The sequence below is a fragment of the Echiichthys vipera genome (genome assembly GCF_963691815.1).
Source record: "Echiichthys vipera genome assembly, chromosome: 13".
NCBI classification, from domain to species: Eukaryota; Metazoa; Chordata; class Actinopteri; order Perciformes; family Trachinidae; genus Echiichthys; species Echiichthys vipera.
The window spans coordinates 4,869,585-4,895,489 of record NC_139838.1 but is presented as its reverse complement, the minus strand read 5'-3'; the positions used below and the strand labels follow the sequence as shown (position 1 = coordinate 4,895,489).

Here is a 25,905-nt window from a genome sequence, read left to right as displayed (position 1 = left end):
AGTCCGATAACAGGGACAGAGGACAGAGACAGGGAGGGTTATTTAACAACACATGTCCTTGTTTATCCCGGAAATAAACCTTCTTCTTCTGGTTGGCCAACTAGCTAAAGCTAAAGGGCGCGTTTACGCCCCCTGCTGGACCGGAGCAGTAGTACTGCAGAAAAAGCCAAAATGTTCTCTGCTCAACCTTTTTTGTCGTTAATAACATTATTATCTATATATTTTCAATGGTTCCCTACCGCGAATATAGTTCCCTTTGTTTAGCATCTAACAGGATATTACTAGGACACGTTCAGTAAAGTCTGGCTGAAATGGATAATGATGCTTTCCTTGTTCAGCGTCATAAAATATTAACCAAAAGGTTATAATTATTATTATTATATAATATAATAATTTATTATTGTATATTATTACATTATTAATTTTATAACCTCTTTGATATAAACGAGGACAGAGATAAGACACTGCTACAGCTGCAGCTTCTAGCTTCTTCCCTTTCCCCCCTGATTTACTGCTTTATTCTTGATTATGGTGCTCACTCTCCTTCTTTTAGCTCTCTCTCTCCTTCTTTTAGCTCTCTCTCTCTCTCTCTCTCTCTCTCTCTCTCTCTCTCTCTCTCTCTCTCTCTCTCTCCATTGGTTTGTGACTTAACCAGCAGACTTTGCTAAGACTGTTAATTGGCTATGGGGACACAAAGGTGACGTGTTACGTTCTAAAACCAGCTGCTGGCGACTTGTCAAGCTGAGTCTTAGTCTGAGTCTCAGGCGACAACATCAGCCGGTTTGAGTCATGGACATGGAAAAAAGAATGGACGGCGGACGGGAAAATGGCGCCCATTCATTCCTATGGAAAGCTGCTCAGTGGCACTGGTTTCCTTAATGCCGCTGCCATTTTGGTTCTCGTTAACGCGGGAGGACTTACCGGGTGTAGAAATCATTGCGTTCCAGAGTCCATGCCGGAGCAAACAATGTTTTTTTTTCTGTCTGTGTTTCCCTGTATGTGTCTCCCCTCTCTGTTTTTGTCTGTTGGAGACGGGAGGCATGGTTCTGGACCAGCTAGTCCCACTAATCACCTCCCCTGCAGTATAAGAAGCCGGATGTGGGACATGTTGGGCGCCAGATCGTTTCATATGTGGTATCGTGTCTGGTTCGTTGGCTCCCCTTTGTCCCTTAAAATAGATATTCTGCTCCGTGTATTTTCGATGCTCATTGTTTCTTTGTTTCTTTTTGATTTAGTTACCCTTGATCCTGTTCCTTTGTCTGCATCCCCGTCTGTTTTCCTACAACCTGCTCCTGTTTTTCCTGTGATCATCTCGTCGTCGTTTGTTCCTTCCCCTTCACTGGACTCGCTCTGGACAGCAAACCCTTCACCTGGACCCCACTCCTTTTCCCCCTGCTCACTGGACACTCTTGTACATAGTTTAGTCATTAAAGACTCATTAAAACCTGACTCTGTTTCCATGTCTGCATTTGGTTTCTCTGTGTTTCTCCCAGTACCGCTCATGACAGAAAGTTAAACCACATGGGAACACTCAGTCATCTCATCCGATAACAAAGAACTGCTCATAAGTAATTTGTCAGCAGATTTGATTTTATGTTCTACAGCGATATGCTCTGCCTGGTTATAAACTAGTTGTAGATGGCTACCAGTGTGATCCCATAAGGGAGGACACCTGTGGGATGGGGTGACACAGCACTCAGACTGCAGGGAATCCCCACATGAACCAATTTGGCAGCTTCACCTGCACACACAAACCTCAAAACAGACAAGCCTAGATAATGAAAAGATATTATAGAGAGGGAATGGAAAAACAGGATACGTCTTAGAATAAAAAACAAGATTGTCAACAGGAATGTTGCTGGGCTGAAGCATAGGCTTACATTTCATTGTGCAGTTGCTAAGACAATGGGTCTTCTCAGGTTTGCCCTTATCATTATAAGTGAAGTGAGTTCATAACTTTATAAGTGAGGTGAATTTATAACTTTATAAGTGAGGTGAATTTATAACTTTATAAGTGAAGTGAATTTATAACTTTATAAGTGAAGTGAGTTTATAACTTTATAAGTGAAGGGAGTTTATGACGTTGTAAGTGAAGTGAATTTATAACGTAAGCGAAACAATGCAGTCTTTCATCTACTGCTGTTGCTTTACTCACAGTACGCTGCTCTGCAAAAAGCGATAATTTTGAAACAAGTTCGGATGAAAGCTGTCTGTATCTGTTCTAACCGTTTTTCTACAGCTGCCACAAAGTGCTCTAAAGAAGCTGCTGGCTGAAACAGACCAGCACCTGTCTCTACCAAAGGTGGCGTATTATACATGATGTCATCGGACCGAACAGTATTTTTTCAGAGTTTGCTGCAGACACAGTAGCCTGCACGGCATACAGCAGCGTCTGTGTTGATCCTGAAGTGATGTAGTTCAACAAGGAGTGTAAAACAAAACCATGGCGGAGAAAAACAAAACACTGTTTTTCCAACTTTGAATCTCGTAAATCGGCGACATTTTTACCATAGATTTGCTACTTTTTAATCTCTTAGATCTGCAACTTTCCTCCGTAGAATTGATACTTTTTAATCTTGTGAATCTACGACTTTTTTCTCATAGATTTGCTGCTTTTTAATCTCGTAAATCTGTGACTTTTTTCCTGTAGATTTCATACTTTTTAATCTATTAAATATGTGACTTTTTCCCCGTAGATTTGATACTTTTTAATCTCGTAAATCTACAACTTTATTTCTCATAGATTTGCTACTATTTAATCTTGTAAATCTGACCCTCTTTACCGTAGATTTGCTTCTTTTTAATCTCGTAAATCTGTGACTTTTTTACCCGTTGATGTGCTGCTTTTTCATCGCGTAAATCTGCAATTTTTTCCTGTAGATTTGCTACTCTTTAATCTCCTAAATCTGCAACTTTTTTCTCGTAGATTTGCTACTTTTTAATCTCCTAAATCTGCAACTTTTTTCTTGTAGACTTGCTACTTTTTCATCTCCTAAATCTGCAACTTTTTTCTTGTAGACTTGCTACTTTTTCATCTCCTAAATCTGCGACTTTTTTTCTCCTGTAGATTTGGTACTTTTTCATCTCCTAAATCTGCGACTTTTTTCCCTGTAGATTTGCTACTCTTTAATCTCCTAAATCTGCAACTTTTTTCCCTGTAGATTTGCTACTCTTTAATCTCCTAAATCTGCAACTTTTTTCTTGTAGATTTGCTACTTTTTCATCTCGTAAATCTGCGACTTTTTTCCCTGTAGATTCTACGTGGTCTCATGGGAGGGCGTATAAATAGCACGCCACTTTTCATGACTTTCATGACTTTTCGCATGCATGTCTACGCATATTAAGCTTTTCGCGTGTCATTTAACGCCCGTAGTTCGCCAGGGTTAGGGTTAGGGTTAGGGGTTAGGGGTTAGGGTTAGGTTTAGGGCATTACACGCCCGTTATTTCAGCCGTCCTTCACATGAAATATTGATTTAGAAACAACCCTCTGACAGAAAGCTCCACCACTTCGTTTTTCTCCGGAAAGTAGCGGAGAAATACGAACACGTGGGTTTTCCCTCAATGATTTGATACTTTTTAATCTTGTAAATCTGAGACTTTTTCTGTGTAGATTTGTTACTTTTTAATCTTGTAAATCTGCAACTCTTTCCCCTGTAGATTTGAATAGAATAGAATAGAATAGAATAGAATAGAATTACTTTAATGAATTATTAATTATATAAATTATTTTGTAACAGCAGTAGTGGGTCAGCAAATAAAAACTTTGTACACAACATAAATAAATGCTATAAATCTGCGACTTCATTCTCGAAATAATACTTGGCACTAATATGCCGCCATAGCGCTACCATACTGTACAAACCTCTCAGTAAATAGCTGATGACTGCCAGCCATCATGGGCGTTTACAGCAACTATTGGGCATTCACGGGGCAGATGATCTGGTTTTTCAGGCAGTGGAATGTGTTGTGTGTAGCTCCGCCTGACGGGACTCTGACAGTGGAAACACGGATATGAGCGCAGGGGCCGTGACATTGTGCGTCTCCTGAAGGAAATACAGAAAGAAACGGCACTGGTGCTAGATGATCATCTCATCTAAGGTAAAAATGATTTATAATTGAAAACACTCACAAAGCTCAATTGATTACTGCTCTGTGATTATTTAAGGTTTAATTGTGTGAGGTTATCAATTTAACCTCTCTGAACATTTTGACTTTTATTCTCATCATGTTGAGTCGGCTTCAGTGTGTGCTGTAACGATTTAACTGACTAATAACCGACTAATTCCACATTGTGTCCGACAGGTAACTCAGAAGAATGCGGCCCAGTTCATCTAGTTTAATATTCACCACTGGACTGATGATGGGATTTCTTTCCCTCCGCTTTCTGTTGGAGTCAAACTTTTTAACAGACGACGCTATGTATTTCATGAGGGCTGTCAAATATGAAGTCAAACAGGATTTACATCATGTGCATACAGGTAGGCACTGCTTTAATGGATATTTTCATTCCCATGTTTCATCTGTGCATGCTTTATGGCTGATGCGCCCCAGTAAGAGGTGTCATGTCTTGTCTTTGTTTTTCCTTTTAATGAAGTAGCCTGGTAGTCCTGCACTGAGACCACACTGAGAACCAATGAACCACGGTAGCGTCATAAATCAACGCATAGGTGAATATAGGTTCAAATAGTGTAGGATATATTGCATATGTTGCTTTGTCTTAACAAAATCTACATGTTAGGTTAAGTTAAAATTGGAATTTTCTTTGGAGAAAAATGCAAAAGTCATCTGTAAGGATCGGATATTCCCCCGAGAGTCCTCATTATAATGAATCAATTCAGAGATTTATTTCATGTATTTATTTGTATCTATTTTATTGAATATGTTATTTTGTATAAACTGTGGTGACGGTGCGTAATTGCGCACTACAGGCTGCTCAGCTGAGAAGGCTCATAGACAAGTCGTTCAATACATTACATCATTTCAGTTCTAGGCTATAAGTCTTTATCAAAAATAGCAAACTTCACCAAATCATTTCCTAGCTGTGATATAAAGTACGGGAGAGCGGGGCATCTTGTCACACTTTTTGCTGTCATTTCAATTTCTCAGCGTTGGTTCATTACAGTCACTCATTTTCCATGTCCAAACCCTACATCCTTGTGCAGAAAAGCTCAAATGCTTAGACTTCACTTCTCACTTTATAGTTAGAATAAAGTACAAAATGGGCATCTGTGGCAAGTTGCCCCATTATAGCATAAGTTGTCATTTTCCAACCGGTAAGAACAGGACAGGCTTGCCACACTCATTATTGCACATCTGTAAATGATGTAGAAGAATTTGGCAGTTACCTATCCGTCAAATGGTTTGACACAGAACCATCTGAGAGGACCTAATTGGAAACAGATTGGGAAAGTAGGTGATTGGATTAACCATCTGTCTATCAAACTCTCACTGAAGTCACACATGTTTACAGGAGTAACTCGGCCTCCAGTACAGTAGGTGGAGATCCACCGACATACAACTGGTCCGAATACAACTTTTTTTCCGTGTTAACCTTTGTCAAAATCACAAACGGGGGAAACAGATGACTTTTGGACAAAAATACAACAGAAACGGGTCTTCTTGGTAGTAAGTCAAAGGGAACGCTATTGTTGTTGTTTCTTCACGTTGTTTTTGGCGCCGTTGCTTCCTGGTTTATTCTATTTCCGGGTCAAAAGCCATCTACGTGGAGTTGGGAGGGAGGAGCTCTAACCCCAGCACATGCACAGACGAGAAACCCGATAATACTTCAGGCACCAGATTTTACCCAGGGTACGGTGTTTACATGGTGTTTGAGAAACCAGAATATGCAGAATTCCTTTTCAACAACTTTTTGAATCCAGTTGTGAACTAACCACAGGTCCTGTACCTTGGGGTGGTACCATGATAGTGAGTGGATATGCTGTCATCAGGGCGCTCTCAGCACCTGGGATCGTTTTTAAGCTTCACCTTATACAGTCTAGAGGGCGAACAACACTTTCTGTTAATAATCTTAAATTGAATTAAACTAATGCAAACATTACGTGACATGCATTTAATATTAATTAGGAAATCAGCCCATTAGTTTGCTGTAAATGTAATTTTGAAATTTGTTTCCCACACAGTTTACAGGGAACTATTAGTATTATCTTTCTGCAATAACATCGAGTATTATGGCCCCTACCGTAGCTTCAAATAATAAAAGAGGGAGTCTCTTTATTTTGGGGGGCCGAGGCAGTTTTAAAAGCTTCAGCAAACTATGATTTTGATCATACTGCCAATATTGTTGCTTCAGCATGTAATCCATCTTAATTTTATTAATTGTTTGCATAATCCTTCAAAAAGATATTTTATTATTGTTTATTTTTTAAACCCTCCTGCGTGTTTCATCCATTTCGTGAATACATTATTCATAACAATTGAATTACTACTAAATTCTGCGCGAAGCATGTATCAATACACACATTGTTGTTTACGTGTTACATAGCAAGCAGCCACCAACTTCAGCAGCAAAATCAGCTTCAGGTCACAGCAGGGTAATGTATACTGGAGAAAACTGCCACAAGTGATGAATAGCCCTGAAAGCCGTTTGTTCTGTGTATACACACTATTTATTTATTAATTTATTTTAGTTTAATATTTAGGTGACATGCCATTGTACATTTTGTACTACAGTGACAATAAAGGTAACTGATCCCCAAAGCAATTTCTGTCAAAAGCAACTCGACATGGTTATTTGTCTAGGAAGATGTTTCACCTCTCATCCAAGAGGCTTCATCAGTTCATGTACGCATCTGACCAGGCTGGGACTGGTCCAACTAGCTGGTGTGAGATCCAGGTATTTAACCTCTCACAGGGGCGATGATGTCACTGGAACCCTTTGTGCTCCAAGTGCCAACGACCGTCGTTAGAGTGACAGTCGTTGGTGGGAAGTAGGTTTGGACTCCGTTAGTGCTCTATTGATTCTTAACGACAGTTGTTGGAGTGGCAGTTGTTGGTGGGAAGTTGGTTTCGACTTAGTTAGTGCTCTATTGAGTCTTAACGACAGTCGTTGGAGTCACAGGAGGCCATTTGTGAACAGTTGTTGAATGAAGGGATGAAAGGGCAGCATTGTAAACTGGAGATAAGTGGTGTCTCAGACCTCCTCCTCCGTTTTGCGATGGTTTCTCAACTTTTGCATAGATGGCTTCAAACCATCTGTCCTCTCTTTTCAGGATTTGGAACATTCACAGGCTTAAGGGTAACTGATCATATCTGATCTGCTCTTATCTTAGATGGATTTCACAAGATGAGACCCGGTCCTTTTTTGCTTAAGAAGGTTCCTAACTGATTGAAATTACCTGAAAATATTTAAGTGGCAACCATGATAAGGGCTGGCTCAAAGGTGTGTTCACATGCGCAGCTGTTACTGGAGTATGGTCTTACTCCGGTTAAGTGCCAACTGGAGAATTGCAGTTCTACCCGTTTACATGAGCAGGGATTAATGGAAAGAACAACTAGAGTAACTCTTCCTCCGGTACAGTAGGTGGCGCTCCACCAACGTACAGCTGGTTGGAATACGGCTTTTTATTCCGGATCACTTTTGTCAAAATCACAATCGGGGGGAAATGGCCGACATTTTGACAGAATGGCGACAGAAATGGGTCTTCTTGGTAGAGATGTTATTTGCCATGGTGAAGTCCTCCCTTGGTTTAAAGGTAACGCTTGTGTTCCACGAGTGGGGAGGGGAATTATAACCAACGACGCATGCACAGACGTGTGACCTTACCATACTGGAACACTGATGACATTCATGAATACTTGGGTTACTGAAGGCGTTATCTAGGTCTGTAAACATAGGTATGAGAACTCAGATTTGAACCCGGGAAAGGTGTTTAAGTGGTGTCTGTGCAAGGTTGGGTCCATGCACTTTGAAATAAAATCCTGCTGTCTAATGCTCTAAAGTTACAACCTGACAATACATATAGAACAAACCCACCCAAAAAAAGTGAACCCTCATGCAAGAACAAAAAAAATGATTTTTCTTCTTGTATATACTTTTATTGACTCATGGGCCAATGTGCAGTCTGAACAGGTGAGTTTTCAGTCTGTGACAGAAGGTGTAGTTTAGTTTGGCATGAGAATATTTCATCCCAGCAGAGAAACTGGTATACCAGCTTATCTGTTGACAACAGATGCACACTGTACTGATCAACCTTAGGTCTTAAAGTGAAATTCCGTTTGAAATCATCCCAGGGTCTTTTTCTGCAAAATACACTCATAAGCCATAGAGAAAAAAATGTCTGTGAAATAACTATTAACGGAGAAATCCTGGTGAGTCGTTAACAGCCGAACGCGGCTAACACTGATTAGCTTGGGGCAGCATGGTGAACGCAGTAAAACGTCTTTTTTAACCACTAATACTGTGGTGTTTGCCGCATTCGGCTGTTAGTGACTCTCCAGGATTTCTCCGTTAATAGTTGTTTAGTATAGTAAAAATTGTCTCGATGGCTTATTTGAGTGTATTTGCCAAAAAAAACCCGTGGATGATTTTACTCCAGAATTTCACTTTAAACCCACAGGTCTAAAATGTCCATGTAACACAATTTTTTGATACTTTGTTCTCATATTTCTCCAGTTGAGAACACAAGCTCAGCAGCTAAATCTTACCCAACACGGATCTTATGCTGGATCATGACGGGGCCCAAGTACATGGAATCCCGAACCAAGCACATCAAGGAAACATGGGCAAAGCGCTGCGACAAAATGCTGTACATGAGCTCCGTCGAGACTGACTTCCCCACTGTGGGACTGAACGTGAGTGAAGGGAGGGAGAACCTGTACTGGAAGACCATCCGAGCCTTTCAGTACATCCACCAGTACCACCTGGATGAAGCAGATTGGTTCCTGAAAGCGGATGATGACACATTTGTGGTCGTGGAGAATCTACGCTACACTTTGTCCAAATATGATCCAGAAAAGCCGTTGTACCTGGGCAGAAGGTTTATCCCCTTCATCCGTCAAGGCTACATGAGTGGAGGAGCAGGTTATGTCCTCAGTAAGGAAGCAGTGAGAAGTTTTGTCAAAGGGTTCGAAACCGGGGAATGTACACACTTCTCGGACATTGAGGACATGGCTCTGGGCAAATGTATGGAGACAATGAAGGTAGAGCCAGCAGACAGCAGAGATGTGAAGGGGAGACAAACATTTCATCCTTATCCTCCAGACCATTACCTGATCAGAAAGCCACCAAGACAACGACCTTGGTATCTGATTTACGACTACTATACTCCAGTAGAGGTACGCAATACAATAAAAAACACTACAATTCCTGTTGAACCTGGGTTTTGGTTTTAGGAAATCTCATTATAGACCTTTTCAGCGGAAGGTAAGGTAAGAGGTATGTAGGTTGTCATTTGTCACAATGAACATTGAAAAACATTGCAGTGTTAGGGGCTCTGTCAAGGTATACTTAGGCATGGTGATGCTTTGAGCTAAATGCTAACATCAGCATGCTAACATGTACGTGGTCTGTCATGCTGCCTGTCATGTAATGTCCCAACACAAGGCATTACATGGATGTCACTAATGACATTTTTGCCTTGTGTTAGATGCAAAATTTGGAGGGGGTACGCTGTACCGGAAAGAGAAATATACTGTCTCAGCAAGAGCAGTCTCTCTCTCTCGCAGCGTAGCGCACGTACTGCTAAAACACTTTGGAAACCATCCTGCGCCAACATCCGCAGGATGGTTTCCAAAGTGTTCTAAACAGGCGTTTGTTTCAATGTTATAGACTTTCACACTAGCAGTGTGATAAAAATGACTAGGGTGATAAGAAGTCCTGGTGAATGCTTGATAAGTAGACTATAATAAATAGTGAAGTGTAGACGTGTGCATTCGGGGCTGTGGCCTTGGATCTCTGTGCCGAAAAAAAAACGACAACCTAATGATGATGAAAATAGCCTAGTACAGCAGACTTGTGGTTGCATTACCAGCAGCCACAGATGCAACCTTGTAGCAGTAAAAAATGTAAAGCTCTGACATGTCCAAACTGACAAGAGATAACTTCAAAACTTATAGCAGACTTAGCTGATACCTTCAGAATCAAACTTAAAGCAGACTGACTTGATCACTTCAGAATCAAACTTAAAGCAGACTGACTTGATCACTTCAGAATCAAACTTAAAGCAGACTGACTTGATAACTTCAGAATCAAACTCAAAGCAGACTGACTTGATAACTTCAGAATCAAACTTAAAGCAGACTGACTTGATAACTTCAGAATCAAACTTAAAGCAGACTGACTTGATAACTTCAGAATCAAACTTAAAGCAGACAGACTTGATAACTTCAGAATCAAACTTAAAGCAGACTGACCTGATAACTTCAGAATCAAACTTAAAGCAGGCTGACTTGATAACTTCAGAATCAAACTTAAAGCAGACTGACTTGATAACTTCAGAATCACACTTAAAGCAGACTGACTTGATAACTTTAGAATCAAACTTAAAGCAGACTTACCTGAAAACTTCAGAATCAAACTTAAAGCAGACTGACTTGATAACTTCAGAATCCAACTTAAAGCAGACTGACTTGATAACTTCAGAATCAAACTTAAAGCAGACTGACTTGATAACTTCAGAATCAAACTTAAAGCAGACTGTCTTGATAACTTCAGAATCCAACTTAAAGCAGACTTACCGGATAACTTCAGAATCAAACTTAAAGCAGATTGACTTGATAACTTCAGAATCAAACTTAAAGCAGACTGACCTGATAACTTCAGAATCAAACTTAAAGCAGACTGACTTGAAAACTTCAGAATCCAACTTAAAGCAGACTGACTTGATAACTTCAGAATCCAACTTAAAGCAGACTGACTTGATAACTTCAGAATCAAACTTAAAGCAGACAGACTTGATAACTTCAGAATCAAACTTAAAGCAGACTGACCTGATAACTTCAGAATCAAACTTAAAGCAGACTGACTTGATAACTTCAGAATCAAACTTAAAGCAGACTGACTTGATAACTTCAGAATCACACTTAAAGCAGACTGACTTGATAACTTTAGAATCAAACTTAAAGCAGACTTACCTGAAAACTTCAGAATCAAACTTAAAGCAGACTGACTTGATAACTTCAGAATCAAACTTAAAGCAGACTGACCTGATAACTTCAGAATCAAACTTAAAGCAGACTGACTTGATAACTTCAGAATCAAACTTAAAGCAGACTGACTTGATAACTTCAGAATCAAACTTAAAGCAGAATGACTTGATAACTTCAGAATCCAACTTAAAGCAGACTGACTTGATAACTTCAGAATCAAACTTAAAGCGGACTGACTTGATAACTTCAGAATCAAACTAAAAGCAGACTGTCTTGATAACTTCAGAATCCAACTTAAAGCAGACTTACCGGATAACTTCAGAATCAAACTTAAAGCAGACTGACTTGATAACTTCAGAATCAAACTTAAAGCAGACTGACCTGATAACTTCAGAATCAAACTTAAAGCAGACTGACTTGATAACTTCAGAATCCAACTTAAAGCAGACTGACTTGATAACTTCAGAATCCAACTTAAAGCAGACTGACTTGATAACTTCAGAATCAAACTCAAAGCAGACTGACTTGATAACTTCAGAATCACACTTAAAGCAGACTGACTTGATAACTTCAGAATCAAACTTAAAGCAGACTGACTTGATAACTTCAGAATCAAACTTAAAGCAAGCAGACTTGATAACTTCAGAATCAAACTTAAAGCAGACTGACCTGATAACTTCAGAATCAAACTTAAAGCAGACAGACTTGATAACTTCAGAATCAAACTTAAAGCAGACTGACTTGATAACTTCAGAATCAAACTTAAAGCAGACTGACTTGATAACTTCAGAATCCAACTTAAAGCAGACTGACTTGATAACTTCAGAATCAAACTTAAAGCAGACTGACCTGATAACTTCAGAATCAAACTTAAAGCAGACTGACTTGATAACTTCAGAATCAAACTTAAAGCAGACTGACTTGATAACTTCAGAATCAAACTTAAAGCAGACTGACTTGATAACTTCAGAATCCAACTTAAAGCAGACTGACTTGATAACTTCAGAATCAAACTTAAAGCAGACTGACTTGATAACTTCAGAATCAAACTTAAAGCAGACTGTCTTGATAACTTCAGAATCCAACTTAAAGCAGACTTACCGGATAACTTCAGAATCAAACTTAAAGCAGACTGACTTGATAACTTCAGAATCAAACTTAAAGCAGACTGACCTGATAACTTCAGATCAAACTTAAAGCAGACTGACTTGATAACTTCAGAATCCAACTTAAAGCAGACTGACTTGATAACTTCAGAATCCAACTTAAAGCAGACTGACTTGATAACTTCAGAATCAAACTCAAAGCAGAGTGACTTGATAACTTCAGAATCACACTTAAAGCAGACTGACTTGATAACTTCAGAATCAAACTTAAAGCAGACTGACCTGATAACTTCAGAATCAAACTTAAAGCAGACAGACTTGATAACTTCAGAATCAAACTTAAAGCAGACTGACTTGATAACTTCAGAATCAAACTTAAAGCAGACTGACTTGATAACTTCAGAATCCAACTTAAAGCAGACTGACTTGATAACTTCAGAATCCAACTTAAAGCAGACTGACTTGATAACTTCAGAATCCAACTTAAAGCAGACTGACTTGATAACTTCCGAATCAAACTTAAAGCAGACGGACTTGATAACTTCAGAATCAAACTTAAAGCAGACTGACTTGATAACTTCAGAATCAAACTTAAAGCAGACTGACTTGATAACTTCAGAATCAAACTTAAAGCAGACTGACCTGATAACTTCAGAATCAAACTTAAAGCAGACTGACTTGATAACTTCAGAATCAATCTTAAAGCAGACTGACTTGATAACTTCAGAATCCAACTTAAAGCAGACTGACTTGATAACTTCAGAATCCAACTTAAAGCAGACTAACTTGATAACTTCAGAATCAAACTTAAAGCAGACTGACTTGATAACTTCAGAATCAAACTTAAAGCAGACTGTCTTGATAACTTCAGAATCCAACTTAAAGCAGACTTACCGGATAACTTCAGAATCAAACTTAAAGCAGACTGACTTGATAACTTCAGAATCAAACTTAAAGCAGACTGACCTGATAACTTCAGAATCAAACTTAAAGCAGACTGACTTGATAACTTCAGAATCCAACTTAAAGCAGACTGACATGATAACTTCAGAATCCAACTTAAAGCAGACTGACTTGATAACTTCAGAATCAAACTCAAAGCAGACTGACTTGATAACTTCAGAATCACACTTAAAGCAGACTGACTTGATAACTTCAGAATCAAACTTAAAGCAGACTGACTTGATAACTTCAGAATCAAACTTAAAGCAAGCAGACTTGATAACTTCAGAATCAAACTTAAAGCAGACTGACCTGATAACTTCAGAATCAAACTTAAAGCAGACAGACTTGATAACTTCAGAATCAAACTTAAAGCAGACTGACTTGATAACTTCAGAATCCAACTTAAAGCAGACTGACCTGATAACTTCAGAATCCAACTTAAAGCAGACTGACTTGATAACTTCAGAATCCAACTTAAAGCAGACTGACTTGATAACTTCAGAATCAAACTTAAAGCAAGCAGACTTGATAACTTCAGAATCAAACTTAAAGCAGACTGACCTGATAACTTCAGAATCAAACTTAAAGCAGACAGACTTGATAACTTCAGAATCCAACTTAAAGCAGACTGACTTGATAACTTCAGAATCCAACTTAAAGCAGACTGACTTGATAACTTCAGAATCCAACTTAAAGCAGACTGACTTGATAACTTCAGAATCCAACTTAAAGCAGACTGACTTGATAACTTCAGAATCCAACTTAAAGCAGACTGACTATATAACTTCCGAATCAAACTTAAAGCAGACGGACTTGATATCTTCAAAATCAAACTTAAAGCAGACTGACTTGATAACTTCAGAATCAAACTTAAAGCAGACTGAATTGATAACTTCAGAATCAAACTCAAAGCAGACTGACTTGATAACTTCAGAATCACACTTAAAGCAGACTGACTTGATAACTTCAGAATCAAACTTAAAGCAGACTGACTTGATAACTTCAGAATCAAACTTAAAGCAGACTGACTTGATAACTTCAGAATCAAACTTAAAGCAGACTGACTTGATAACTTCAGAATCAAACTTAAAGCAGACTGACTTGATAACTCTAAAATCAAACTTAAAGCAGACTGACTTGATAACTTCAGAATCAAACTTAAAGCAGACTAACTTGATAACTTCAGAATCAAATTTAAAGCAGACTGACTTGATAACTTCAGATTCAAACTTAAGGTAGACTGACTTGATAACTTCAGAATCAAACTTAAAGCAGACTGACTTGATAACTTCAGAATCAAACTTAAAGCAGACTGACTTGATGACTTCAGAATCAAACTTAAAGCAGACTGACTTGATAACTTCAGAATCAGACTTAAAGCAGACTGACTTGACAACTTCAGAATCAGACTTAAAGCAGACTGACTTGATAACTTCAGAATCAAACTTAAAGCAGACTGACTTGATACGTTCAGAATCAAACTTAAAGCAGACTGACTTGATAACTTCAGAATCAAACTTAAAGCAGACTGACTTGATAACTTCAGAATCAAACTTAAAGCAGACTGACTTCATAACTTCAGAATCAAACTTAAAGCAGACTGACTTGATATCTTCAAAATCAAACTTAAAGCAGGCTGACCTGAAAACTTCAGAATCAAACTTAAAGCAGACTGACTTGATACGTTCAGAATCAAACTTAAAGCAGACTGACTTGATAACTTCAGAATCAAACTTAAAGCAGACTGACTTGATACGTTCAGAATCAAACTTAAAGCAGACTGACTTGATAACTTCAGAATCAAACTTAAAGCAGACTGACCTGATAACTTCAGAATCAAACTTAAAGCAGACTGACTTGATACGTTCAGAATCAAACTTAAAGCAGACTGACTTGATAACTTCAGAATCAAACTTAAAGCAGACTGACTTGATAACTTCAGAATCAAACTTAAAGCAGACTGACTTGATACGTTCAGAATCAAACTTAAAGCAGACTGACTTGATAACTTCAGAATCAAACTTAAAGCAGACTGACCTGATAACTTCAGAATCAAACTTAAAGCAGACTGACTTGATAACTTAAGAATCAAACTTAAAGCAGACTGACTTGATAACTTCAAAATCAAACTTAAAGCAGACTGAGTGACGGTGTTTCGGTTTAACGAGTGACCCGGTTAACTGAAGACTTTCAGCTGTGTGCCTCTGCGGTTGCCGTAGCGACTGCAGATGATTCAATTTAATTTTCAATTCAATTTTTAACAGTACAATAACCACCTGTCATCACTCAATTGTGGAGGAGATAAAAGTTCAGTATTCCTACATGAACCCAGTATAGACAATAAAACAATGCTTACATTAAGGGACACTTACTCTTTCCTCCTTTATGACGTGAGAAATAATGTAACAACCACTTTTACTTCGTGGTTGTAAATCAAGTACGTTTAGTGTCTGGTGTTCTTGCACTCCAAGAACATAAGCCAACGTCCATATCCTGGTACTGAGAGGACAAATGCTCCCTTCACAAAGTATCCTGTTCCCTCATGATGGGCAAGTCTTGGAACACCCACATAATAATTTCATAACCAGCTTTATCAGACAAGAGCCCCTTTTCAAGGCAGACCCTGTTGCCGTTTGTCTGCGTGTGTACCGCACTTGACTTTTTTAAAGGAGATTAGATTGATTCTCTCCTCTATAATTAGGCCAGAACAGAGGTGGAAGTTTACCTTAAATGTTATATTATTATTATTATTATTATTATGTTTTATATATATATATATATATATATATATATATATATATATATATATATATATATATATATACAGTTTTAGCTAACTAACTTTGTTAGGCAATCAGTTTGTGGCTTTTCACAGCTACTAACCAATCACACTAGTGGATTTCAGCTTCCCATTTTATAACTCAGAATAAAACTTCTGCATGTCCTTTTTTATAACATCGTGACTCTGTGCACACAATATGTTTCTTACAGTAGACCCACTAAAATAATAAAATGTTTATTGCACATAATGTGTAATCTCAGTTTAAATATATGGTTTTCCCTGGGCTTTTATAGGGCTCAGGCTCAAATGACACCATAAAGCCATTTGCGTATTGCACAATATTTTGCATAAAGCTTATTGGTAGTTGGTTGCAATGAGTACTACTAAAGTAAAACTTAGCCGAAGTTGTAGCATTTATTCATCAACAAATAAACTGTACAAACACTGCTCTGCTAATGTAACTGTCAGGGTAAGTTGAACTTGTTTCCCCAACAGGTAGCACTAAAAGAATACGTTGCAACGACTGGTGTTATTACCGGTCTGTATATATACTGTGCTGTGGATGGAAGATCATGGTACTCGTCAAACATTCAAACCTGCTGAGTTGTCACTGGCTTCCTGCTGTTTAAGCACAGACTTCTAATGTGTTTCTGTCTCTTTCCCTCCAGGGTCCAGGATGCTGCTCAGACTTTGTTGTGTCCTTTCACTACATTAATGCTGTCCAGATGCATGTTTTGGAGTACCTGACATACCATCTACGGCCATATGGATACAAATACAGATTTAATCCAGATGAAAAAAATGAATTTTACACCACAACTCCACTCAAGTCCACATGACATCAGTGTGCGCAGAACAGCCTCTAATTAAACGCTATTCAGATTTAAAGAAAAAATGAATGGGTAAACTGTGTTCATGATGTTTGGGGGGGGTGAGTCGGTCTGTTTTACTAAGCTACTTTGTACATAAAAAGAAATTAGGAAATGTGTGTTTTTTGTTTTTAACATTTCATTTCTTAATGATGATAAGTGCTTTCAATATGTCTTCCTTAATATTATTTTTTTTATTTTTATGTTTGTACTTCAATAAGCATGTCTTTCTCTGGGAAAACTGTGTATATTCTACGCTCAACTTGCTGAAAAGTAGATTGGTGTAGATTGGCAACAAGGGTAAACGACTTGGGGTGTGTAGGTGAAATATAGAGAAAACAGCAGTCATTTGCACAGGGTTATGTATCTACAGAAAAGGCCAGCTGGTCTAAATAGCTCACATAAAAAACTAAAAGTTAGGCCAACGAAAATTGGTTTTCTTAAAAAATTAAAAAAAAAAAAAAGCTGCTACAGTGCTGCTTCTGCAAGCAAAGCAAGAGCAGTTTCTTGTAGACTGGTCACCAAAGCCTGTGAATATTCTCACTTGTCCAGGTCATTGTTACCCTCAAAGCCATTTCAGTCAAAAGCAACTGGACCTGGTTATTTGTCTAGGAAGACGTTTCACCTCTCATCCAAGAGGCTTCATCAGTTAATTTACGCATCTGACCAGGCTGGGACCGGTCCAACTAACTGGTGTGGAGATCCAGGTATTTAACCTCTAACTAGGCCGATGATGTCACTGAAACTCTTTGTGCTCCAAGTGCCAACGACCGTCGCTAGAGTGGCAGTCGTTGGTGGGAAGTTGGTTTCGACCTCGTTAGTGCTCTATTGAGTCTTGACGACGGTCGTTGGAGTCACAGGAGGCCATTTGTGAACAGTTGTTTTTTGAGGTTAGATTGTTGAATCTCCTGAAGGGATGAAAGGGCCGCATTGTAAATTGGAGATAAGTGGTGTCTCAGACCTCCTCCTCTGTTACTGTACATAGACAGCTTCTTTTACTCCTCTTTCAAACCACCTGTCCTCTCTGTCCAGGATGTGGACATTGTTGTCATCAAAGGAGTGGGCTTTCTCCTTGAGATGTAAGTGGACCGCAGAGTCCAGGCCTGAGGAGTTAGCTCTCCTGTGTTGGGCCATGCGTTTATGCAGTGGTTGTTTTGTTTCTCCAATGTAAAGATCTTTGCATTCCTCGTTGCATTGGACAGCATAAACCAGGTTGCTTTTGTGGGTGTGTGGTTCTGTCCTTGGGATGAACTAGTCTCTGTGTCTGGTCACCAAAAGAGTAATGTACTGTCAAATGTGCAATAGTTGAAATGCACTGTACTTGATATTCAGAACATTAATATAGCAGCACACAGATATTTTCTATGTCAAGATATAGTGGAGTTTCTGTTGTTGGCTGCGGTAAATGGTCCAAACACACATGCATCTTAGCACATGTTAGAGCATGTAACCGTGAAAAACCTTATTTTCCAGATTGGGATGAGAGCTGTTTGGAAGCAATACCAACCCACTTTGTTTCAGTATTTTATAGTATTTCAGTATTGCTGGCCCTTGTGGCGGCAACTTGCGATGGTGACCACGGGAAGTGGGGGGTCAGGGTTCAATACCAGAGAAGGAAGCAAGAGTTTCGGGACAGTTTTGGTCAGAACTTAGAATAGTTTGACATTTTGGGAAATATCTTTACTTATTCACTGCCGGGAGTAAGAAGAGAAGATCGTTTACAGCTCACGTTTGTACAATATATAGGAAGCTTACACTAGCACCTGTTTAGCTTAGCATAAAGATGGGAAACTGAAGGGAAGCAGCTAGCGTGGCTATGTCCAGCGATCACAGTGTTGCCAGAACCTGTAAAGGTCTCTAAATAGTATTGATGGGGATGAGTACTGGCTTTGGACTTCAGTATTAGTTTATTGGATCAAATACTAGCTTCGTTATTTTTTTTGCTTTGTAATAATATCTTACTATAATGTACTAGCCTATTATGGCAAGTGGCTAATGCAGACACCAAGCTAATGTGTATGGTAACGTTATAATGTTACAACTTACGTTCAACTTGCTCATGAAGTTATCTTTAGTATATTGTTTTAACCACAGATATCACGAGGCTGCACAACGACTAAATTCAGCAAATAATGTTAGCTACTGTGGGCTGATAGTTGATTCCACTAATGGTACCTGAATGATAAGTAGTAGTAAGCTAGGTAGTGCACCCCATGTTCCCTCTGCATCGCTCTGATGCTGGGAGACTTTGGCCAGAGGAGAGCCTAAGGTAGGACCAGAGCATACAGGTGGCTGGCTAGTTAGCTAGCTATTTAGATTTCTAATTCCCTCGTGCTTTACACCGGTTATAGAAAATCAGTCCATCCTGATTTCTGAGCTCCATTCTATTTTACCCTCAGATCAGTCTGGTAACGTGCAGCAGAGAAAATTTTCCAAGCGACAGAACCAATCAGCGTTGGTTTAGAGGCAGGTCGAAGAGTGACGAAAAAGAGAAGCAACTGTTGAGTGTAAACAACATGGAGGCTTCCACAGATGAGATGAGCAGCTATGGAGCAAGCCGCTCACTAACTCTTCTCTGGATCCTTCTGTTGAATATGGACCGGGCTCCTGAAATTGGGCCTTTGATCCTTAAATTCACATTACACTATTGGAAAATATTCTTTACTCACCTGTTGTTTCCTTTCTGAGCTTTGCCTGGATGCTGTTAGTACCTCATGCACTTCAGTGATCTGATTGGTTGATTTGGCCCATATGTTGGTGATAGATAGATGGTTTATCCAATCAGCATCAGTATTTTCGCCCCTTCCCAAAAGATCTCCAAACCAGAGGTCCCAGATGGATATGCTGAGAAAATGTGAATTATGCAAATCAATCCATCTGGCGGAGTCAGCTTATCAGTCCTCTACCTCAACAAATAAAATCTAAATATGTCGGAAACACTGTGGCTATTTAGAATGAAAATTACATAATGTGAATAAACTCTACTGGGAACGAAACTTTAACGTCTTTTCACCAGCTATATACTGTATCTACAACATATGACAGTGGTATCAACCCAAATTGAACAGCAAGTGAATAACATCCAGGTGGAACCATCATCTACAGTTTGCTTCTGGCCGGGGACCTTTTTTTGTCAGTCCTCCCTGTTTCTCTTTTTCTCTGGACCACTCTCCTGTCACTGAAAAAGTCTATATATTTTTTCTATCTGAATGAACAGCCACAGCCAGAGGCTTTGGATCAGGAGAACTGACAATGTTCTAACTTTGTGTGCTCTGTGTCAAATGTACCCTCTGAGTTGCACTTTTGAGAGGATTATTAAAACGGACCATTTTTAAGAAATAGTTTTTAATTTATTGAAAAAGAACTTTATTTTGTTGAACTATCATGTTCTAAGTTTACTATTCCTTCTGGCACTTTTACAGTGTTAAACAATAAAGCAACTTATTTTACAGTCAAGTGTGTCTTTTTCCATACAACATTCATCATAATGGAGATTAATAGATTTTGTTAAGATTAAATAAAACATCTACATTTTAAGAAATGAACATCGAAGTAGCTACAACATAGTTTGAAAATAGCATAAACTGGTTAATAATACAATACACTGTGTGTTCAGATATCAATGCACGGTTGCTTTGTGGAAAACTCTTAAACACCTACAAATAGTGACCCCCAAAAACAATATATGACAAGACAAATCCCAGAATTCAATACCCTAGAACGAAAAAGACAGTGAGTTTTACTTTGGGTCCAGAAACTACATCTGTAACAACAGTATGTACAGTAACTAAGTTCACATTGCAGGTGAAAGTGCCTCAATTCTGATGTTTTTCCCTGTGCTCTTTCCATATTGTAATATTGTCATGATATACTTCTCACTGCGATATTCAATTAAACTGACCAGATTTGGACATAACTGTTAATAATTCAGAAATGAATTGTCATAATAATAGACAGAACCATCTATGCTGCATGGGGCAGATATAATGTGCTCACTGTACAGTGGGTACTGAGCTGTTGAGTAATTACCTGCTGAGGGTACTGTATTCTCTCAGTGACTCTCCCCTGTGCTTCCCCGTTGCTATTGTTGTTAACGTGACATGAAATCCTGCTCAAACAAGTCAGCTCAAGTTCAAGCTCTATTGTCTCTGAGAAACCGTTTGCCGTTTAGCTCTAAAGGAATAGTTCAACATTTAAGGAAATACTCGTATTTGCTCTTTGGCAGATAGATATTCAGCCTGCTACCACTCTCATACTTGTTGTAAATATGAAGCTATAGCCAGCAGCTGCTTAGCTTAGCTTAGCTTAGAAAATCGACTGGAAACAGATGGCCGCTGGCTGTAGCTTCATACAACAGCCAGAAATAAGAGTGGTATAGATTTTCTCTTCTAATTCAAGACAGCAAATTCAAAATGTCTCTAAAGACACAATCCGTCTAAAAGAAGTGTAAGTAAATGATGTCTGGTTTGCAGAGAGATTGTATTTAACATATGAATCTCGGACGTTTTGTCTGCACTAAATATGTGTTAGCTGTTATTGAGTTTCAGTTTACAGTTTGATATCTTTGGAAAGGAGGATGGAAAAAGTAGAACCAGTTTTGCGAGCCTGGCAGTGCAGAATGATACTGGTGGCATCTATTGGGAGCAGACAATGAAAGAAAAAAGCTATGATCACTGAGATCAGCTGAGCCGTGTCATGTTAGCTCCTGCTGATTGTTCTGGCTTTGCTGATTTTGAACAGACACCAGCCTCCTTCTGCATTGGAATTGTTCGCAAAGATCCGCCTGAATCATTTGACATTACATCTTTAATCATGCTATTTGAAACAGTACGACTAAATTCACAAAGTCAATAAACCTGAGTTAAAGTTTATCCTGTTGCATAAAACATATGCTCCTGGTAAATGACTATATGACTTAATGACATGTGTGTCCGGAGGCCTGTATCACAAAGTGAGTTTAGTGGGTTAGCCAGCTGTCTTTTGTTTGAACTCTGGTGTCACAGAGCTGGATCATCAGGGTAGATCACCACATGCTACACAGCTAACCTGCTCCAGAGCAGGTTAGCTGTGTAGCAAGGGGAAGCATGCCCATTTTCAAAATTCATGCATGCTATTTCCATTGCCTAAGAAAATTTCATCAATATGAAAATACACATTAGCTACTCTCTCAAAGCCAGAAAACAGAGAAGTAAAGGCTTTTACACCCTTGGGGCGTGAAAAATAAATAACACCAAAATGCAAAATGCTTGCGTGCAAATATGTATACCATCTAGGGCTTGTATTATGAAAGGTAAGACTGGAAGGGGTGGATTGTGTATGCACTGCCACTGTCAAGGCTGAAAGGAGTAAAGGCTGCAGTCTTGGTTCAGACTAAGGAGCTTCCATGCTGTTGTTTCATGCTCCTCAAGCCTTTATTTGTGGTGCAAAAACTCAGAAAAATGTTCCTCGATCCAAATCAAAATAACATTGCTTCATCGTTTCATAATATTCACGTTCTGTGTGACAGTACAAAAACTACAATTTGCAAACAGTATATTGACGTGTGAATGAATGTCATCAAGTAAGAAGCGAGGAGCTGCTCCAAAGATAAAGAATGTTAACTGATTTTTTTCCTTTATTTTATTGTGGGGTTGTCAGTGGTGAAACAGAAACTGTCTCCATATAGTAACAACATTTCCCTGGTGCTCTCAATGTCAACATCTCTCCCAGTTCACTGTCAACGGAGCAGCTCCACACTTTAAACTTGATGACGTTTGACTTTTAGCACTCTAGTTTTGGATTTGGGAGAAAGTGGTCATATTCTTGGACTTTCTTAGACCATATGAATAATGTATACATTTTGAAAATGGGCGTAGTTCCTGTTTAACATAACTGACTTTACAATAGAGTGATGCAAGCATTAAAGAGCGTTAGGCTACGTTCACACTGCAGGTCTTAATGCACAAGGTCTTAATGGTTGCCTGTTCACATTACGTCTTTAAATGTGGCCTGTCTATGGACTGCTGTGTGAACAGCTTACGCTCCTGAAGTGACCCACATGAGCAGTTGATCATTGATGACACCACACCACAACGGTGTTTAAGGAAGCGAACATGGCAACGGCGACTGGTCTTGTAGGACTTCATGGCTAAATGCTAAAAACAGTTTTGGGCGTCAGCCAGTACATTTGTGAGTGGGTGATATCAGGAAGGAGGAGGAGGAGAAAGAAAATTCATATTTTACTGATTCAATGCTGTCCTCCATGTTTGTTTTGATTCTGTTCCTGGCTCCCGCCAGTGGCACACCTTTTTTTTCATTCATTTACAAAACAGTGCAGCGCAGGTCAGTATGAACGTCAAAGTCACCTGGCTGTACAGATTGCGGTCGCATTCAAAAAAATTCAGTAGCACATTTAAAAGTGACCTAATTCTGATTGAAAATGTCAGATTCAATGCGACTTGTGCTGCTCACACTGTCAAAAGCAGATCACATATGGGTTACATCAGCAAACAAAACAGATCCAGGTCACTTGGAAATGCAGTGTGAACGGAGCCTTAGAGATGTTGTTGCAGATCACTTTGCTCTGCGGTAATAATTATATTAAATATTTATTAATTATATTAATGAAATGTCAGCAATAGAAGAATCATGTGTTCAGACTCTGGGTACTTAATCACTCTACCAGACTAATGAATGGCATACACTGCTAATTAGCTCGCAGTTGATCATAAATCGGACATATCACTCTGATAGATCAGGCATTCCTTTCTTTTCTTCAGTCTTTAAGTGAATCACATATTCATAAGACAACTGTATGTATTATCCACTGTGCTCACTCCAGACCACGGAACAAGTTGTGAATTAGTACTCCTTTGATATTTGGATTGTCCTCATTTTTCTACAGCTATTCTATTCAAGTTGTGTGATCACAGTATATTGTGTCATTCTCCTGGTGCTTCATGTCATGTTATAATATAGTTAGTACTCTTATGTTACTGAACGAGCAGAACACCGCCATCTAGTGTCGTAGATTGTAGTTGCAACAACAAAAAATAGTTCCAGGGTCGGGTTGCCAGGTTGGTCAGACCCGGCCTAGTAGCTACAGGAAACCGGGAGTCTGTTTTAGCCTGTTTGAACCCATCCCCTCCAGCAAATCACACCATAAAAACAAGTATTAGAGGAGTTTGACTGACAGTTAGCGTTAGCCGTTAGCCGTTAGCGTTAGCCGTTCCAGGTAAGTAAAGATGAAAGTGATGTTAGCGATCAAGGAGAAACGTAGCCATTTGGGCGAACGTTTTAATGGCGTTTCTCTCCTTTCTCTCAGTCCATGGAGTGAATGCTCGGCCTACTTTTGCCCGTCTCCACTCACTCAAATGCTGGGACAAATAACGCCCCCTTCACTGAGGCTCCGAAGCAGCTGCAGGATTGGCAAGCTCCATTTCACCAAGTGCCAGCCTACAGTAGCTGCACCCAACAACAGACAACCCTGGCAACCAGCAACGCCCAACGCTATTGGCTGCTACAATGGAAACACAACGGGACACAAAGTCATTGTCAAACTCGTCAAAATGTTCTTAAAATATTAATTCAGACTAAATATTTTTTCACGGAAAAGCAATACTTTCATTCTGTACCCCTCAAAACGCCCCGTGGGTGTATTATTGTTTTAAATATATAGCTTTTAATAATTCTACATATTCAACCTTTAATGTGGTGGCTTCCGGTTAAGAGCTTTCACATAAACAGGAGCCTCATTTTTAAAACCGCGTAGATTCCACATTAAATGCCTCCATACAAATCTGTCCATACAAATCTGCCTCATTAAATGATTTTATGTTTATGATAATGTGGATCTATAAGGGTGATATTACTTTGACTTTTGTGACCTTTTTTAATAAATCTCAATTCATGCTTAGAAGGTGGCATGTGCACATTTCTCTGCCCTTTTTTGTGCACATGTAACGGTTACAAATGAAGCCCCAGAGCCCAAGCCCCAGAGCTGTAGAACTCAGAGTTAACTGAGCCAGTTAATAAGCAGCATCGTGGAACTGGTTACCCAGGATCACTACTGTCAGACTCTGTGAACACCAAACAGACTTAGTTGAAGTTACTTTGTGATTCATGGCCCTGGTTTTTCCACTCCAGTGTAAATAGTGTTAGCCTGGGGGACTACGACAGAAAGACAGTGAAAATAAAATGATTTGCATTTGGGATGACACATTGAAGCAGTCTTTTTGATGCTCCTGTCAGCTTATATTGTTTTTTTTAGTTCTATATTTAGGTATAATTTCCAGAGCAGATAGAAGTAGTTTTCCAAAATAATCAGAGAACAAGTACATGTGCAGCAAAATTGAGCTGGAGCACCTGCAGTGTGAACATAGCCTAAGTGACAGTGAGGAGGTCCAAGTCTGCTCTCCAACAACTCCTCCCCCTGTAGCAGTCCACAGAGTGTGAGCAAAGCCGCAGCTGCTGGCCTGCATCATCACTCCGCTCTGTTCCTCGGTGACAGTGATGGAGCGTGTGAGCTTCGCACACAGCCCTTTCTCCAAACACAGTTTGTTACGTGTAGACGCAGGAGCTCCTGCAGCTGGCGTCAGTCTCAAAGTTGTTCTCGTTGCCCTGACAGCCTCCGAACCAGAACTGAGCGCAGGCGTTGGCCTCGGGGTCATAGTACCACTTGACTACATACTGTCGGCAGGGACCTGGGTCCAGAGGCTGACTGCACCCCTCGTCTGAAAGAACAAGAAGGGTGCAATACATTAAATCACTGCTGTCATTTCAACTGCATCTCACTGTTTCAACATGCAGCAGGTCATGTGTAAGGATGATGATGACGCTCATATATAAGTTCTTTGTTGGGTAGTTCACTTTATAAAATGCAAGTTCAAATGATTAAAATGATCTTTGTATGTTAAAGTGGCAAGAGGTCACGTTTCTGTTCTAACGTATCATTGTCAAATGTAGACAGGAAGACTGTCCGTCGTCATCCTATCTCACATCTCCCTCGCTCTGTCTCTCTTCATCAGATACATCAAGCTGTCAGCTAAATGGGGGCGGGTCACCAACACTCTCTAACCTATCAGGGATCTCATTGCTCTACCCTTGGCTTCACAACCCC

At 39.4% G+C, this 25,905-nt stretch overlaps 2 protein-coding genes across 2 annotated transcripts in view; one reads left to right on the top strand and one right to left on the bottom strand.

The window, feature by feature from the left end:
• Nucleotides 1-4,005: 4,005 nt before the first annotated feature.
• c1galt1a (core 1 synthase, glycoprotein-N-acetylgalactosamine 3-beta-galactosyltransferase 1a) lies at nucleotides 4,006-20,128 on the top strand. Its single transcript, XM_083925273.1, has 4 exons — nucleotides 4,006-4,098; nucleotides 4,303-4,478; nucleotides 8,633-9,294; nucleotides 16,608-20,128. The coding sequence occupies exons 2-4, from the start codon at nucleotides 4,316-4,318 to the stop codon at nucleotides 16,776-16,778; spliced, it is 996 nt and encodes a 331-aa protein (XP_083781399.1). The 5' UTR covers nucleotides 4,006-4,098; nucleotides 4,303-4,315; the 3' UTR covers nucleotides 16,779-20,128.
• A 5,218-nt stretch (nucleotides 20,129-25,346) lies between these two features.
• Nucleotides 25,347-25,905, bottom strand: part of col28a1a (collagen, type XXVIII, alpha 1a) — a gene marked incomplete at both ends in the record, with an annotated part of 41,572 nt that continues 41,013 nt past the window's right edge. Inside the window, one exon of the mRNA XM_083925081.1 lies at nucleotides 25,347-25,519. Within this exon, the coding sequence (XP_083781207.1) occupies nucleotides 25,347-25,519 (173 nt within the window). The remainder of the gene's footprint in view (nucleotides 25,520-25,905) is intronic.